This window comes from Seriola aureovittata, chromosome 6 (genome assembly GCF_021018895.1).
Source record: "Seriola aureovittata isolate HTS-2021-v1 ecotype China chromosome 6, ASM2101889v1, whole genome shotgun sequence".
Classification (NCBI taxonomy): domain Eukaryota; kingdom Metazoa; phylum Chordata; class Actinopteri; order Carangiformes; family Carangidae; genus Seriola; species Seriola aureovittata.
Window position 1 is genome coordinate 15,304,266 of NC_079369.1, and position 19,674 is coordinate 15,323,939.

At 38.6% G+C, this 19,674-nt stretch overlaps 2 protein-coding genes across 2 annotated transcripts in view; one reads left to right on the top strand and one right to left on the bottom strand.

The window, feature by feature from the left end:
- Positions 1-19,674, top strand: part of LOC130170441 (hydroxylysine kinase-like) — a 57,900-nt gene that overhangs the window by 8,445 nt on the left and 29,781 nt on the right. The gene's annotated exons all lie outside the window — the stretch shown is intronic.
- nmur1a (neuromedin U receptor 1a) lies at positions 8,827-18,529 on the bottom strand. Its single transcript, XM_056377714.1, has 3 exons — positions 18,375-18,529; positions 12,698-13,617; positions 8,827-10,267 (listed from the first exon to the last, which is right to left on the bottom strand). The coding sequence occupies exons 2-3, from the start codon at positions 13,584-13,586 to the stop codon at positions 9,882-9,884; spliced, it is 1,275 nt and encodes a 424-aa protein (XP_056233689.1). The 5' UTR covers positions 13,587-13,617; positions 18,375-18,529; the 3' UTR covers positions 8,827-9,881.

The window sequence follows — 19,674 nt, forward strand, 5'->3', positions numbered from 1 at the left end:
CCCCCAAACAATCTCCACCAATTGGTTGCAGTTTGTAATCAGCCTAAGAGGCAAAACCCAAGGCAAAAAATGTCCTCAAATTGCTCGCTGCTCTTCATAAAGCTTAGTGCACTGATTTAATTAAGGCAACTGTGCACATCAACATATTTATTATCACAACATGGAACTTCTCTCATCTGGATTTTGAAGCTGAACAACAAGACGACGCAGTTAAGAAATGTTTTAGTAAATTATGAAAATGAAACCGTAAAAGTAGCGGGAACTGAAGTAGGATTTTGAGGGGAGACAGAGACATGTCCACCTATCCAGTGGAAATCTCTTTTTTCATAGTCATGTCTTGTAAAAAGTATGGTTTAAATAGGAAACATGTAATTAGCACAGCAATGTCTATGTCTCCTTTTCCATTGCTCAGAACCGTGCAATGATAATCAAACTCCCTATTATTAGATATATTTATAAATCAGTTCTAATTACCGGACTGCAGGATTTGCATGAATGCGGCCAATGCAGTGCTTAGCATCATTTCCAGGCTGGCCATTAAGAACTGGTGGTTAGTATAATTAGGGATGCTTAATAGGTGAAAAATCATAATTGGTTGCAGTTTGGGTGTTCTCCTTTTAGTCCGTATGAAGCACTTTTATTTCCCAGCAACATAAAACTGATTTTTTTTTTTCATAGAACTGATTTCTATGAGGAGAAAAATTACTCTTATTGCCTGTCACTAACTGATTGCTCAAAGCCTCAAGGTGAAATTATGCTCTATTGTGGTGTGCACTCTCATAGATGCCTCTGCTGTAGGAAAGACTTCACCCAGTGATAGCACCATTGCAACACGACATGGATACATGAGTACATTATCAAGCCAAACAATGGTTTAATTACATACCACAAAGTAATTGTGTTTACAACCTGCTATTCACTCCATTGTAAAGATTGACGATTGGAAGATTTATCTTTGCGGTGCAATCATTTGTAGTTAATGTATTCACATTCATTCAGCTTTTCTTAGATAATGGAAATCGCAGCAAGAAGGTCTGCAGTGCAGTTTAGGGTTAGTTTTAGTCTGGTAATGTAGCCACAAGTCCTTAATGCACAAGTAAACATCTGGCTTAAATGTGAAAGCAACTCAGTCATTGGTGATCCAGTATGTTCTGATTTTGCCAAACCGGTACTGAAGTGGTTGTCGTGTATTTGTTTTTCCCTCCCCTTCATGTTCTTGTTTACCATCATATTTAATTAACATATCTTAATTTAGATGAATACATTTTTCTCAGTAAATGCTTGTTACTTCCTCACAGCTTTCGATTGTCATTTTTTGCTTGCTGATGTGAGCTGTGTTATTTAATCCCTTGCAGAATGGAACTAGTTGGTGATTGTTTAATTATCTGCCACAAAATTAATCAGATATTAATTTTGAGCACAGTGCAAGTGTAAGCTGAATAAAACTGAATGTGGTTTTTATTTATTTAAATTTGTCACCTAATGGACATTAGCAGTTATGCAAATCATTCTTCAACAAAAGGCAACCAATCTAGAATTGGTTATGTTAGATTTAAACAAATTCCATGAATTGCCATGCAACCTTTTACTTGTTGAGGACAGTGAGCCATTACTCATTGTATATCACTGTTTTGCTGTTTCCCGTGTGCCAGTCATGGCATGTGAATTGAAACCAGCAGACCAGCTTAGTTAGAAAGCTTTTGCATGGGAGCATGTCTCTCCTTCTGTTGGATTACACACCAGTTCATTTATTATTTTCTCAGTCAAGCATCATGTCAGAGAACAATTAGACAATTTTGATTTGCTGCTATGGCTTGACCTGTGGAGGACGCTGGGGACAGCACGTTTACCTTCACCTTTGAGTTCATTTTCTGGTTTCTATAGCAACGTCATCAGATGATTGTCAGTAGGAGAGAGCTGTTGTTGTAAAGACGTTAAATGAAAACAAGTGCTGGTGATCTTGCAGTACCTTGCATTCCTGGGTCCTGAGTTGGTTGATGTTTTGGTTTTTCTTGATTATATTGCTGCGTATCAGTAAACAAGCTACAGTTAAGGTCAATAAATGGTAAATATCAATTTTTTTGTCAGCAGGAAACAGTAATCTAAGATCATCTTTATAGAGCTTTTTTTCTATCAACTTTCAGTAATTATACAGACCAAGAGAGATCCACATTGTTCAAGTCTATGTGGCGTCTTAGTCATACAGACACAAAACCATCACCTACCACAACAAAGAAATGTGGTGCATCTGGTCCTGATAGCACCTCGGATGTGGCCATTGTCTCTAGAAAGCACACGAGGAATCACTCCTTCGTGACTACACTAGTGACTCATACTTGTTGTGCCCACACTGCAAGACTCTTGCCTGATATGTCCACTTTATTCGACTGCTTCAAGCTTCAAGTCGTCTTCAAGCAGTCTGCTTTTTAGCAGCAGCATTTTCAGAGTTGTTTTGCTGCCATTTCTCTCTTTCACAACATATTGAAAACACGCAGCTAATTTATGATCAATATGTGCTGTACTCGTTCTAATAATGCCATCTTATTTTGAAGTCGATCTTTCAGTTGTATCTGAATTTCTTGAAGCCGGTGCGTATATTAGCAGAGGGGAAACTAGTATTACTTCTACTGCTTCACGGATTTTGTTGGGATGATGTAATTAAACAAGAAACTAGTTTAGCTAAATGTAAATAATCATGAAGTCAAAAAGAAGTCAAGGGCATCATTAAATATTACTTTTATGTCAACTGTGATTCAAAATCTGCATATCTATGATCTTTATATAATCGCATGAACAAAACAAGTTCATTTTTATTCTTTCATAATTTTTCTGCATTACTCTATCATAAAAACATAGGGTTGTGATTATGATTCCCATTATTTGAGCTGATGGTTTATTCATGAATTATGCATTTGAGCCTCTGTGTAGATGTGGTTTCAATGGCCTTGTCGTGGACATTTTGACAGAACACACACACTGTGAAGTTGTCACCTTTACAATGAAATGATGAAAGTAGAACAGGACAAAATTGATTAATTTCCTGATTCAAAGAGTTCTCTACTGTTTTGTGACCCCATGTGCCCCACATTATTGTGGCACCTTAGCTTCAGTCGATAGAGTCGAATCGCCCTCACCTTTATGTTTTATTCTTGATTACTCTCATCTACTATAGTTGCTATCTTAGTACATATTTAGCTGAAGATATTGTTGGCAGTTACATGGCTCATGAAAAACAGGAGCAGACAATGCCCAAAAATATACATATATATGACCACCTGGTTTTCAATTGAGAATTCAAACAAAGATCAGCAGGCTTCAAGCTGAGGTTAATATTCTTCCTATGTGACAACATAATTTCACCTCAGAGTTTATGTTATGTTATGTTATGTTATGTTCTTCTAGATGGGTCCAAGCGAAGGCTGTATGTTCAAAATCTACTGATAGACTGCTGTTGTTGAGGGTTGTGCCTGTGCATTGATGAGCCCTTATTTTCCCATCTTCATCCCCCTGCTGGGGAAAGCTGGCTGTGAGGTGATCACTGGCTGATTTTTGTAAGAGGAGTATTTCAGTGGTGCACTATTCAAGATGTTTGTTGTCTGATAATACGTGTGTATACCTTATGTACTGATAATGTGAAAATATACTGCTTATTTCTTACTACTTTTACAAACGCCTTTAGATAGTGTACAATACTAGTTATAAATAGAGTAGGTTTATAGGGGTCATATGCCAGCAGTTTTGCACAGTTTTGCATATAATATTTTACCAAGTAACTGGTGAATCTAACCCAAGCGTGAGTTAAACTTGTTCCAAACAAACTTACAAGCGGTTGATACAATCCCATTGTTTCTTTTGGTAAGTGTCCTTGGTTTATATAAGGAAAATTCCACATATTTGCCATTTTGCAGGGGATTATGTGCTGGGCTACTTCTTGGCTCTGATCAGTTGCCAGGCAAAAAGCAGATACTCCAGTATCAGTGCCAGCCAGAAATATCCCCGCTAATCTCCGCTAGACAGCAATTAAGCATATTCTCCTGAGTGTTGAACTATTTCTTTAAATTGAAGTGAATTTCCAAAACAGAGCAATAAATTGACAATGTTTCCATTCGAATTACACTCAAATTAGAGATGAACTATTTGGAGGAGGGGGCACTCCGGTGGCTCAGCTGGTAGAACACATATCATGAAGGCTCAGTCCTTACCACAGCAGACTAGGTTCATGTCCAACCAAAACTTTTTGGGGGAGAGCCCCTGAGTTTTATTTAGCATGACCATTTCTATAGTAAATGGACTACTCTTTTTAATACTACTAATTAGAATACTCTAATAAGAAGTGTTAAAAAAATGTTTTATAGTTGAGTCATAAAACCTGGTCCACACAGATTTAGAATAGCGGTATTTGGAAAAGAAAATTATTTTAGATTATTTACTCACAAATAAACCGTTTTAATCCAAAATATACAGCTGCGCCAACCACATGTGGGACATTTGCTACTCAGTTCAGTCTGAACATTTAAAGAAAGAAAAATGAGTGGTGGTGAAGCTGACCGCAATAGCAGTCAGGCAATACTCACGTTAGGTCCAATGTGTAAGAAGCATTTCCTTTTTGCAATGTATGCATAGCAACAAGTTCTTCAACTTAAACAACCATATAGGTCGCTTGTCCCAACCATTGGACATGATCAATGGTTGGGACAAGCGTACGAGCAGCAGGCGTACTGCATCTTCATTAATATGGTACAACAATCTGTAGCTGCAAAACAATATGAGGCATCTTTTCTTTTTTTCTAAGCAGATTTGTGGACATTTAATTGCAGGATATCAGAGATAATGATATCCTTGAACGTGAATATTTTGTTCCTTGTGAGGAATCGGACTGAAAGTTATATGATAAGGGTGAGGAACAGGCCTGTTTTTAAGTATTTTGTTTTGTTTTGTTTTCAAGTCTACAACTTTCAAGGTGCTTAGACAAGTGCTGGTCATTGATGACTGGAGATAGCATTTTAATCATGTTTGTTGAATAAAGAAATCCACTGCTGTTTTAGCTTCATTTAAGCTAGCCATCTTTTGTGCATTCAAACCGCTCAGTAGCTGACACATTTTTTATTTAAGTGATGAGGAAAATCAGAGCAAAGAATTAGCTGAGTAGCGACTTGTGATCTAACGTTACAACATTAAAATAAATTTTGATTTCCTGCAATCTTGACTGTAGCCAAAACCAAATATCTTAAGTTCCATGCACTTGCAGATCAGCAAACTGTCCGATTCTTGAGTTCATCACATCTGCAGGCATGCTCATGCCATGCGAATTTGATTATTGGGGTGTTTTTGCAGTCTGTCTTTGCTCTAAAGAGCAAGTGTACCATCTGTACAGCTGACAGATGTAGTTAGCTAGCCGACTGTGCACAGCATGCACCTGTGGAGTCAAAGCTTTAGGATAAGCATGCATTTTTTGGTCAAGCTTGAATGTTTTTGACTAGCACAGACACATCTTTGCCTCAGTGCACACTGTAGGTATAATAGTATGTACTTTCAGTTCACCTAAATGCGCTATATGTATTTAAAAACACTGATTCATTTTAAGTGTATGCATATGTTCATGTAGTGTGTTTTGATATTGCATATTTACATAATACTGTAGGGCAGGCCAAATATTTCAATGCTAATTTGGTTGTTCTAATCTGTAGAGTCAGACAGAGAAATGTTGGCTGTCATCAAACTATGAAAAATGTGACCATATCCTGGTATGAGTTTAATGATCCTCAGCTGGGGAATTCATGTCAGTATAATATTAGAAATGCTAATGCTGAGTAATTCAAAGTCATAAGACTCTGAATATCAAACATTATATTATCAAATAAAATTAGTTTTTGTTAGAAACCCAGAAAGATCTGAAGTAGCAGACTCCTGAGCTACACCTTGCATGAATTTCTAATGCAGTTTAATGCCCAGAAAAAGTACTCAGAGTGAAGGATTACAAGGTCAAGATCTTGGCATTTGTTATATCACTGGCATTTAATCACCTTGAAGCCAAGCCTTGAGTTGATGTTATGACACTCAGCACTTCATATACTGTATGTCACTCTATGTATTATGACATGCTTCAGTCCACAAGTAAAGTTCACATTTACATTCAGTAAGTGTTGAGTTTTAGTGCACCAGCTAACCCTCAGACAGCTTGTAATATTTTATTCAATTTTTGTTGTCTGGTTATTTTGTGATCAGGGTTGGTTTTGCATATCAGCCATATTACTGCTACTTATATACAAGTCCTGGCTAGGCTTCATGTTTATTCCTACGTTCATTCTCTTTAGGAATGCAGCTACAAAACAAGACAAGGCAAATGTGGTTGCACCAAACTGTAAATGCAGTTTGAGATAAATTGTCAGTTGCTATCTAGGAACCAGACATGATTTATGTACACTGGGTTCCTGAAGATGCCTCCTCTAATCATGCAGGTTCATGCTCTCTGCAGTTCACTGTGCAACCAAAGAAGCTCTGGCATTGAGTATAGCATGATGAAATGGGATTGGAGTAGTCTTCTGTGTCCACCGAGTGTTTATTGTCCATCTGCTGCCAGAGTCACTAAAGAGCCCAGGGCATTGCTGCAGGCATTTATTATGTGATTCACTGTGCTTCACCTTGATTTACATCATTCCTTTGTCAGTACAGATTTTTTTCACCACTGCTGTGTGTATGTGTCAGGTTTAGTGTCAATAGACATGGCACTTTACAGCCTATAGTTTGATCTCAGGCAAAGAGATTATCATTATGGGTCTTTCATGAGGCATCTGACCGACAAGAGCTATTTATTATTTATTTAGCACAATAATGTCTGCAATCAACACATAACATTTTTTTTTTTTTAAATGTGGATATTCACACTTGTTATTCAGAGTATTTTCTTATTTCACTTCTAAGAATACAGATTTTTTACTTGGACCCCTGTTGAATAAAATTTCCCAGCTGTTAGGACAGAAAATCAAGCACACGAAGACAAAGGAGTTACACATGAAAATTGCAGTTGTTCAAGAGCCCCTTGTGGCCAATAGTACATACTGATGGTTATAATGTGGTCTGATAGTGGGCTTGAGAGAAAGAAAGGTGCATCCAAACATTCTGCCTGAAGTACAGATGGTTAATTAAGAGCGGCTGAAATTACCCTGCACTGCTGATGTTGTCAGCTCTGAGAGATCTGATAGCTTTTAAATGCCTTTTAAAAGCTATTACCATTGTGAATCTTCCCCTAAAGAAGGGGCATCCTCGGTTAGTACTTATACGAATACATATCACAAGAGAGAAACAGCTTCAGTGGACTTCTGACCCTTCTACATGAATGGTTTTGGATAGCAAAGCCAGATATGGTGGATGTTTCCAATTATCTTGTCATGGCATCCAATTATATTGACTTGTTAAACAAAAAAATAGCAGGCAGCTGACTTAAAGGAAACTGCCAGTCTTTTAAAACGTTATTTCTTTAGCTGCGGTCATCCTATGGGTCACTGTAACATTTTACTCACTGACTTAATTGCAGAGATTTGGAGGTGTTGAAACACAGCTAGAAGTCCAGCTTGACAAACAACATGAACTGAGAGATAATGACACATATTGTAAATAAATCACCATCAGTTCAACTAATGTGACAAAAAAAAAAATCAATTTTGGAATCTAAAATATTGCATGTGAAGTAATATGTTCGTCCCGACTCTCTCTCCAACATTTTGGTTCAGAACTCTGAATATCTGAGCATGACAGGCCAGACTTCCACGCAGTGTGCTGTGGATATTCACGTCACCCTGAAATCAATTTTTTTTTTTTACCTTTTAAAATGCAGCATCCCACGTGTAGGACACTTTGGCCTTGTTAGTGCTACTTTAGGTGTGTGTTTTGGTCTATACCGGTTTCAGTCTTCACACAACCTTGATAAATTATACATCGTTTGAAAGCTGTAAGTCTCCTGATTCTATCAGACTGTGCAAAGTATTTTAGGGTCATCCATATCACTGCTGCAGTTGTTGACGTAGAATTGGTTCAGACTTGTGGCTATAGCTCCAAAGTGTTTTCTATTCAAAAGGTGCAACTACAGGCATTATATTCCCTTTTTATGCCAAAAGAAGTAGGCCAGGCAAAACACTTTCTCATATGTTTGTGCCTCTGTAACTGTGAATTTTTTTCTTTTTCTTATTTCTTGCTCTACTCATTATGACTTTTTGGTTGTAGAGCGTTACCTTTCAAAGAATACCAGTGTTGTGACTGTAGTCAAAAGGATTTCAGAACAGTGACCTTTTTTATTTTGGTTACATTATTGTCAAGCTTGTGCACAAAAATGGGGGGGCGTCTGGTTACAGGTTAATGTTGTTTGGTGACCTGCTCACCATTGTGTAGTCACAGTTATCACTGCTATTGTCATGTGTGTTCATGTTTCCAATGGTATAAGGTTTTTTTGGGGGGTTTTGTGGTTGGTTTCAGTACATTTCCTCTTGATTTACCTTTAAGGGATGATCCTCTTGTAAGACTCAAAATCATCACTGTCATTCGTGACATCATTACCATCATCTATTGTGGGTTGTTATGTACAGTACTGTACTGACTGTAGGGGATGCTTGATCTAAATTATAAGACACTGGACAGCAGGACAAACATTTTTGCAAATAATTTTTATGGAACTTACTTACCTCCCAGATAAATTCAGTTTTGCCACATGTGCCATATGAAAGGTCTGATAATCAATAGAAAGCATTTGAAAGCAATGTTCATCATTGGCTATAACAGCTATTTTAACATCAACAACTCAACCGAATACTGCTACCAATAATAATAATCAGCTAAAGGATGTGCAGTTAAACTGCTATTGTTTATTATACCTGTGGATAACAGCATAAAGTACAACACATTTCTAGACTGTTTAACCACAAAAAGCAATAGATATTTAGCAGAAATTACACACTTAAGAATACCACTTAAACACTATTATAAACAGTACACAGGGCTGACAAGCATTTTTGTCATGAGAGCAGAGCAATTTCTGATCATATATAGCATTTATAATCTGATATGAATATTTACTCTAAATACAGTGTAGTTTACCCCTTACATGACAGACATTTATAACAGGATATTCAATTTCCCATCATCTTAAATACATCATAACTTTTATACACATTGGTCCATTTTTAATGTCTTGACACTGCCTCTGTAGCTTGTACCTCACCTGTGTTAATATACAAATACAGATGCTTTTGTTAAGACCCTGCCACTGAATTCCACATTTTCTTACTGTACACAACCAACAATATAAGTTTTCAGCCTCTCTCTGGCTTGGATCAACTTTTGTATTCATCAGTCCTCCTGGTTCGTCTCAATTTGTGAATAGCAGAATTTTTGTGGACTGTATCATCATCATCATTTAAATTTAGAGTATTTTCCCAAATGGAATAAAGTACTTACAAAGAATATGTTTTAATTTAAATGGTTTTTGTACAATGAATATTAATTGCCATTCATGCTGGCAAACTGAAGTCTACTTTCCTGCACTTTTTTCCTATGGCTTGAGAATGCCATGAATTCATGTCTGCTCAGGCTTGTTTGAAACATGCCACTGCAAGACATTTGGAGTTTGACTTCAGTTTGTGATTTGCTGAGTTACAGATAAAGTTTTCAAAAGCAGAATAGTAACACTAACACTGCAGTCTGACAGTTTCAGCGGAAGCGTGTGCTTTTTTTCCCCCTGCAGTTCCTCCGCTCAGACTATTTTAGGTATTTAACAGATGCAACTGTTGCAAGTGGATGTTAATGACAGCTGATGGATGCATTGACTTAAAACAGGACAGTCTTTCTAAACCCCATGCCACCCTGCCAACAATACGTCCTTGACAAACCCCTTAAGTTGAAAAAGTTGTCTCATCTTTCACCCTCACTTCTCCATCCTCTGCCTCGCCTTCGACGACAGCGGTTCCATTGCTGACTGGTGCATCACTCAGGGTGCTGCGGAGCGTCACCCGAGTGACGCTGAGCGAGTATTTTCTGGGAGCGATGTGATGTGGCCGATGGCACATGACCTCCTTGAACATTTCTCTAAAGCGTGTGGACATGAGGTTGTACAGGATTGGGTTGACTGCTGAGCTGAGGTAGAAAAACACTCCAGAGATGTTGTGCACGTACTCAAAGATTTCCAGATGGTAGACACTCCAGTCACTGATGAAACTCCACATGAGTCGGTCAGTGTGGAACGGGGCCCAGCAGATCCCGAAAACCACCACCAAAACGACTGGAAAAAACAACAAGAGAGAGGAAAAGACAATGAGAGACACAGTTAGAGGGCATTTTAATAGCAGTACATTGATTAATGTTCTCAACATGCTCTCTCTGCTCTCAATTAAATTGTCCCTCTGGGGGCTGTGTGTGCAGAGCATCTCTGTACTGGGCTCACAGCCTCTGATTTGGTTTTGTACCTAAGTGTTTAACACATTTTTAGGCTCATAATTGAAAAATACTCCTTTGAGGTCCTTGTTCATATCATCGTATGGGTCCCAGTTTGTCCCTGACACTTGTTGTTTGAGTGATCCTCATGCAAAAGCCTGACTGTGGGATATGGCACAACACAACATCAGAAACCAAGAGCAGAACAAAAACTATGCATAAAGATCGAAGGGGGGGATTTTTCAAAATTCCAGCCTACATTTCCAACTCTCACACTGCTTTCATACTTAAATGCACATTTTATTTGAGGGAGACATCACTCTGTCTCTCAGAGTTCTTGAAAAGAAGAAAAACTGTGCCCAAAAATGACTGAATTTACAACAGATTTTAGTAAGAGACTGCAATGAAGGGCTGTGTACTGCTCACTGCAAGCTCTTTCAAAGTTCTACAGCCTCTTACAGCCATGAATTCATTTGTAAAGTAGCATTAATGTTTTCTTATAGCTTTGCCATTTTTGTGGTACTGTTGTAAGTATTCAACATTAATTCATGCAATTATGTAGAATAGGGCTATCAAGGCTATATTGTCTTACAGTACATGACTTATCTAGATATCCCCTTAAACATGATCCCTGCCCTACAACTGACTGGACAAATCCACCACACACTGAGATTCATCTTGTCTTCCAGTTTTAAACCTGAACAATCATGGCAGCTGTTTTGGACATGTGGAAAATCTATTGAACTACATACTGAAATCAGTTTTCACAGACTTGAGGTAACAAATATGGCATGGTGAATTTACTGTATATCTCTAACACTGCTCCAAAGCTTCAAGAGGTGACGATTTATGTAATCATCTGTATATAAAACTCAGCTTGTGAGATGTCTTCCTGTCTGTGGTTAGAGGTAAAACAGTTGCTTTGTAGAGTCACATATACAGTACATCAACATATCTAATATAACACTATATGTGCCTTGGCTTTGAATATTAATATAGAGATTACCATATTCTGTGTTATTATATAGTAAACAAGTTATTATTTTGGAAAATTTGTTACATATGTTATTCTACAGTATTTTACAGTAAATCTTCACAGACCAAACTGTATCCTGTACGGGGGGTTCAGGGGGGTTCAACTGTGTCTCAACATATGTGCTTGTGAAGCCAAGCATCTGAGAGCATGTAAATCAATGTCATAGGATGGCTTTGATAATGTCAAGATAAGGTATAGATTAATACCTGCACACAACCCATGCTTAAGCACCATGAAGGATATTCACGTCTACCTTCCTTTCACCTTAGCCTCTGAGTGATACAAAAGCACACGCGGACATTAAGCCTATATGACAGACTGTGACAAACCATAATAGCATCCACATGGTTGATGTCACCTTTAATAATGACAGCATCAATATTTATTTATGTTCATGAGCCTCAGTCATGTATGGGGGAAATGTAACGCTGCATGGATCCTGCTTTTATCAACATTAGACACAGTTTCAAAGAAACAAATCAAGAGAATTTGAAAACTCAATCATACAGTTGCATCTGATTGTTGTCTCATTTCAGGAGTGAAATAGTAGCAGCAATACAATGCATTTTACATTTGTTTATAGTATATAGACAGATAAACAACAGGTGTCAGGTGTGACTAATTTCTGATTTTCCATTCCTCCTAGGCCACAGTTTATTTATTTAAGGTTGCCACTAATGATTATATATATTTTTTTATGATGAATCTTTTCTACAAATGTGAAAAAAGTGAAAGAAATCCCATTCTCTGAGCCCAATGTGACGTTTTCAAATTGCTTTAGTCCGACCCAACTAACTGTTCAGACCAAAAACGCAAATCCTTACATTTAAGAAGATGTAACCAGAGACTATTTGGCTTTTGATCTTGATTAATGACCTTGAAATACTAATGAACTATCAAAATTGTTCACCATTCATTTTCCCTCAACAAAATGATCAGCAACACATTTATTTGAATTTGCTCTTGGCAAATTTTTGTTTCTTGTTGCTGGTCAACCCACCCACTTCATTTAGAGGGATTTTCTGCATCCAATAGAAAAAATAAATGGGAGCCAGTGTTTCACTTAGTTTGTGCTAAGTAGATTGTGGGGTGGTGTCTTTAAGAAGGTGATATAAGGTGAGGTGATTTTGGCCAGTGGCCATATTGAGTAGCACAGCCAGGTGATGCACACTGGCCCAAAAAGCTTTTTTTTTTTTTTTTTTCCCAAGTACAACCATTAGATCAGCAGAGTTTGATACTCACACAACATTTTAGTGACCTGCCGGCGACGCGCTTTCTGCTGCTGCGTACGGACGCTGCAGAAGCTGTCCTGTCCAATGCCAGACTTCGCCTCCAGCGCCTGATGCAGCTTTTCGCGCTTCAGCTGCAGCCCGATGAGCATGTAGAGAGCACTGATGGTGAGCATGGGCAGAATGAAAAATAGCAAAGTGGTCACCTGGATGGTCAGATTGTACATCCAGCGTGGTTTCACCACTGTACAGGTTGCCGAGTTGGGGATCGCCACATTTATGCTCCCCTCAGGGCAGGTGAAGGGACAGTGAGCGATGCTGATCCCATGCAGACTTGTGTTGGGAATGGCACACAGCACCGACAGGCCCCACACCGTCAGGATGACCCGTTTGGCATGGGTGCGTGTCACAACGTACTTTGCTCGCAGTGGGTGCACCACAGCAATGTAACGCTCCACACTCAGCGCCGTCACGTTTAGGATGGACGCCAAGCATACCGTCTCAAATAGGAAGGTTTTAAAGTAGCAACCTCCCTTCCCCAGCAGAAAGGGGTAGTTCTGCCATAGCTCGTACAGCTCCAGTGGCATGCCGAGCAGCAGCACCAGCAGGTCTGACACCGCCAGGCTGAACAGGTAGTAGTTTGTCGGTGTCCACATCACTTTGTTGCGTGCAATGACGGTACACGTCAGCACATTCCCCACCACGCCTACCAAAAAGATGATCAGGTAGACGAGGCAGACGGGGAAGAACACAGGTGATCGAGGAGGACCCAGATGTATTTCCAGGTATTTGTCCTCCGTCAAACATGCACCACCCAGATCGCTGTAGTTTCTGTTAATACCAGGCGTCAGGTTGGTACCTTTTTCACCCATTAGATCAGAGGAGCAGTTTAAAGTTGACATCCTGCTGAAGTAGTAACAGTAGACTCGCTCTCTGAGGACAAAAAAGAAAAAGAAATAAAAGATTAAACACACAGCAAAAGTTTTGAGCAGACTCACAAGAATATGACATTCATACACAACTGGTTTCCAGCTATAATTGAAATAAATAGGAATCAAAGTTTTGTTGATCACTGCAAATGTGTGCCATCAACAAATGAGGAAGGAGTTGTTTTACGTTTTGACATTCATCTCTTCCTGACCAATTCCCCCAAACTGAATTAGATTAGCTATGACTGCTGTTTCTGCCAATGAGTTTTGAATTCACTACTGACAGAAGACAGAGTGATTGAAAGAGCTTGAATTGCCATCTGTTTCCTGCCGCTGTAGTAGAGCTCAAAATCTTCAGAAGCTTTCCTTAAATGAACTCAAACATGCAGAATCTTCTTGAAACTGACTTGCAAAGTAACATCATAAGAGAGAATGTTTGGCTTCAGCAGGCAGCTGTTTTCAGCAAGAATTCTCTGATAAACCCACTGCATGCTACCTGTCCAGCAGCAAAAGACAGACGGACAAAGTTAGAGATTAGCTGGTGAACACAGTGGAGCATTCAGCAGATCAAGAGCTTGATATATTTCCCTGGAGTAGGTGGAGACCTCAATAGAGTAGAAAGGAGATTAAATTTGACTTACTGTGCATTCACCTAAAACAAGAACTCAAATGAATGCAAATGTCACTGTATGTATAACAGCTGGTTGAACCACCTTCAAGTGGCCAAAAAATTCAGGTTTGAAAATTGAACACTAATAAATAGTATATATTTGTAGGGCTCAGTAATTTCCTAAAACAGTTGGACATTGTAGTTTTTAAGTACATATTAAATGGACCTGCACTTATATAACGATTTTCTCATCTTACTGACCACTCAAAGCGCTTTACAGTAATTGCCACATTTACCCATTATAAAAGACAATAAAATGTCTTGTGTGATATTCTTATTATTATTCCCTTTACATTGCACCCTTTGAAGCTCAGTGGGTGCAGCACGGTAGTGTCATTAACAGTGGTGGGTGTTCCGTTCCTTGTGTGACTCAATACATAATGAATGGCAGGGGTGCTGCTCGGAGTTTATTTCTCAGTGGGGAGATCTATTCTATTAGCTGCACTGTATGTACTCACTGCACCGATCCACTAGATTTAAGTGGCCCAGGATGGTAGATGTAATAGTATTATGTACCCTGTGTCACATCCTGTAGGGAGCCAAATTCTCCTCTATGTTCATTAGGCTATTTATTTAGGGCAGATTCACTGAACACACATTAACACTGGAAAGTTGCCAAATTCAACTAGTCAGCTTTGTTGGCGCCTAAGCAGCTGTGTTTTGACTTATATAGAATGATTTAATATTTAGGGGAATATGTTAATTTGCTGTCTTGCTGTGAAGATCTATACCAATCTCACGCCTGTATGGAAAATATGAAGCTACAGCCAGCAGCCAGTTAGCTTAATTTAGTACAACATTTTTTAACTTCTTTGTTTAGTCCATCCTTTGCTGAGTCGTATCAATCTTCTCATCTAAATCTCAGCAAGAAATAAGACAATTTTCTGAAAATGTCTAACTACCTGTATTCCTTTAAAGGCACCTCAACATTAATAATGGAGTGCTAGCACTGCACTTTCACTACCTGGACCAGATTCATTCTGTCAGTGTGGGGATCAAACTGGGAACCTGTCTATAACCTTTAGGCCACTGCTTGAGCATTACAGGTGCAGGGACAGATCAGCAGATTCTCACTGCCAGCAGTATGTCCTCTAAAAGTACTGTACCTGCTGTTCAAAGGAACACACATCAGAAAGCAGGGACTCATTATATGTGAAATCTTTGGAGGCTTTTGATGCTACCGTCGAGCGAAAGTAATATTGATGATAATATAATTATATTCCTGGGTGAAGGGCTTTATGGGAACTTGGTCAAGATGAAAGTTAATAACATCAGTCATGGTGATAATTCCATAAATTAATGACTGTTTGCATGTAAAGGATTTTTATTTTATTTTATTAGGTTGTAAGTTAATTACATAAAGGAAATTTGATTAGGCTTTACAGAGGACCTTCTCGGAAGGATTTAAAAAGGGATGTTGCAGGATTTCTGTAAGATGCAACAGCAGATTTGCATTCCGAACATTTCAACATGATGCAGTGATTCAAAAAAAAAAAAAGTATTTATTGCTAAGTGTTTGAATATCATTCTTGAGTTGACATAGTGAAATAAGAACCAGTCCATCAGCTGAATATAAATTTGGAGGTAATGATGTAATGATATTTACATTTTACCAAGTCAGAGCTGGATAATGAGAAATGAGACAGAAAAAGGCTTTTCTGCCGAGAACATGAGTGACTGTTGATGAGGAGCAGGAAAACACAACAAAGATGTTACCATACATTTACATACATCAATCTGAGGTCTTTTTTGTCTCTGGCACAGAGTTTCTGTGTTATGTATTCCATCAGGATGCATCTTGTGTCTGTTGAGAGTCTTGACACTAATTGAGCTTGAAACTCAGTCTCTGGTAAAGCATTTTTGTAGTGTATGCAACACCACGTCCACTGCATTAAAACAAACTGCATAACAATTCCCCTGTGGCTTCAGAGTGCAACCACCACTGTGCCATAAATGAGTTCTCTTGTCAATGGGAATTCCATACCCAATCTCCATCAGGCCAATTGTTATTTGCACACTCAGGATTGAGCTATAGGAAGCAACAACTTGTTAGCATTCTGACCAGGGCATTCCAAGGAATGATATAGTATGCTTTATAAATATAGATCCACCACTTTAATGAATGTTTCAGTACAGGATCTACAGTGGATGTGATGCATATATGGATGACGCATCTTGTCTTCCACATGAACATTCCACTTTTCATTCCAGAAACCTATTTCCACAGTCTCAGTAACTCTAGATTATTTTTATTTTAATATTTACATACTAAATACACACTTATCACTTTATCTTAACTGTCTTCTGTACAGCAAATGCCAAGTAATAAATGATCATGCTGTATTTTCAAACAGTTGTCTTTAGAAGCATGTCTTTTGATGCTTCTGAAGTTAGATAACTGACATGTCCACCTGAGAGTTACGGCATGTTTTCACCTAAAATGAGTGAAACAAATTCCTATCATGTATCATCTTAAAACTAGTGAATGGAAGGGATTTGAAACTGTTGCATTTAATCGCCTGTTGGCCACAAATGAAAATCTCTGCGGTTAGGTGGTAGATTGGACTTTATCCCCATGGGGAAACTCATGAATGCAATGATTGAAGGCAACCAGCTACAGCACAGACTAAAATGCAGGACTTTCATATCAGCTTTGTCCATTTAAGTCCTCCCTACAGTGAAAAGCTCGGTACAAAGAGTATGCTGATCCAGTGACTGTAGAGCAGCTTTCACTCTGACACAAAAATGCATATGCAGCCTACAACAGGTAACACTGCTTACATCTAAGAAAAACATCCATCGCCTTGCCCAGAAGCTGCTGCCATCTGTCATTATCATTGTCCCCAGAGTGCAGACATCTCTGTGCTTTCCTTTTTCTCGGGAATGATGTCATGAATAATCCAAATCACAAGCCCAAATCACATGCATCTGCCTTTAGAAAAGTCAACAGACCACAATATCCTGCTTCAGCTTTTGCACTGACAGCTACATGGCACTGCTTCCTATGAGAGTCAAAAATGGCTTTACATTTTGGGGAAGTACGTGAAGTGCATGAATGCGTAGTCCTGGTTGCTGTGCTTTAATTAACTTTTAACTGCATGTAGTCTGCAGTAATTAAAAAAACTCTGAATAAAGATTCTTGAGAAATTTTAGCTTTCACCTTAATAACAACGCAGACATTTTTCTGATCCATTGTTTAGTGCACTGATAACACAGAACATCCCTGTTTCTCTGTTCTGTTCATGCTGCACCTTTCATGACTCAAAATTATGACTCCAGTATGTTGTGCTTTTCTGGCCACTATGATTGTTTTTTTATATTTACAGTTATGTATTTATATTAAGCGTTATTAAAAAAGGAATATTCACTTTGCTATTGTATGATTTTTGACTTAATCTTTCACCAGTACATTTGCATTCAGAAAAGCAGATGAAATCAAATAACTTTCAGATTTGGGTTTTAAGACAGATGCATTTGTTTCACATTGTTTTGTAGTTTTTGTACTCTGATTACATTTCAATGGTCTTAGGTCAATTACTTTTTCCCCCACAATCCACTGAACCAACAAAACAGAAAGTCACCACTTAGATAAATGAAGGTGATGGATAAGACATAAATTAAATTATAGCCTCAGCTTGGTAGTTTAAGTTTCCTTTCAAATGGTTGAATATTCAAGTAACATTAATATCAAATAATGCAAAGTGCCCCTGATCAGAAACATTAATAAATCAAGTTATTTATTGAAAAAATGTTTATTGGAATGTTATTGTAAACACTGTTTATACAGTGTGGATCTGAGCTGTATTATGAGCCACTACATGTTCACTTTATTATATTAGTTTTACATGAAATCTGTTTTTTAACCTCATAATATAAGCCGGGCATTAAAAAAAGTTTAAAAAACGTGAATGACAAAAAATAATAGGTTAATGACTTGGTTTGTTACATGAAGACATGTAAAACACTGTCACCAGGATCCTCACGATGTTTGAGGCACTGACTGATTTCTACAGGAAATAGTGGCTATACATGATTGATTTTAGTCCAGAACTCTTATTATCTAGTTTTCCAAATAGTATAAATCTTCTTACCTCTAATGTGTTCCCTTGTTGTTTTTCCCTGATGTAAACACAGATTAGTGTCTTGAGAGGTGTGTGAACAATGATCTGCTCTCTCCGCACACTCTCCTTCTGGTCTGTCGCTCTCTCTCCTCAAGCCCCACTCACGATCACACACATACATACACTACACTCACACACACACACACTCTCTCTCTCTCCCTCTCTCTCTCTCTTTCTCTCTATCTCATCCTCCCTCACCTCCACCCTCTCTATACTACACATGAACACGCAGACATTCAAATTTACATTTATAATTCTGCCCACAATATAATTACTGTAATTTTGATAGGGTAGTGCATGAGATGTGTGACTTGAGGCACTGTTCTTTCACTGCTGAGAACCCCCTGTGTGGATATTGAGCTTTCAGTCTGATAGTATTGTAGTAGCCTATACATTATTTCTCACACAATTCTCTTGGTGGAATTTTTTTCTTTTTGCTGATGCAACCAAACTGACCTCTTCTCTACCCATTAGTCACTCACAAAATGCTAGACACTGATAAGGTGTTCCTTTGAGGTGTTAGAGAAGGTAATTCTGATCAAATATGTCCATGTCACATGAACCAAACATGTAATTAAGGGCTCAGTTAGCCTCCACCTTACACACCCTCTAATTTTGGGCTGATTGATTGGCTTCTCCGGGGCAATTGGCCATAAAGAGGAAGCACAGTCACAACAGGTGTGTGACTGTATGTGTGCTGTCCTGCATGGCTGGTGACACAGCTGGCTAATTCTGCTCCTGAGGCAAGAGAGGAGTTTGCATCTATATGTTCCAAACTTGCCCGCTAAGGGATTCTGTAAGGAATCTTGGAGTTATTTTTTTATCAGGATACGGCCGTAAAACTCCCACATGAAACAAACTTCAACGATTGCCTTTTTCACCTATGCAGCGTTGTAAAAATCAAGCGCGCCCTGTCTGAAGGAGGATGCAGAAAAACTAGTCCATGCTTTTGTAATTTCTTGGCTGGATTATTGCAATTCCTTATTATCAGGCTGCCCCAACAAGTCTCTAAAGACTCTCCATCTGATCCAGAATGCTGCAGCACGAGTACTTACAGAAACTAGGAAAAGAGATCATATTTCTCTCGTGTTAGCTTCACTGCACTGGCTCCCCATTAAATCCAGAATTTTAAATCCTCCTCACCTACAAAGCCCGTAATGGTCAGGCACCGTAAAAGCTTAAAGAACTCATAGTACTCTATTCCACCACTAGAACACTGTACTCCTGGCAGGCTGACTTGTGGTTCCTAGAGTCTCCTAGGATTGAGAGC

Coding starts and splice junctions, on each gene's coding strand:
- nmur1a (XM_056377714.1), bottom strand. CDS start 13,586: ATGTCAACTTTAAACTGCTCCTCTGATCTAATGGGTGAAAAAGGTACC. Junction 10,268..12,697: donor GCAGGTCACTAAAATGTTGT/GTGAGTATCAAA, acceptor TGTTTTTTCCAG/TCGTTTTGGTGGTGGTTTTC.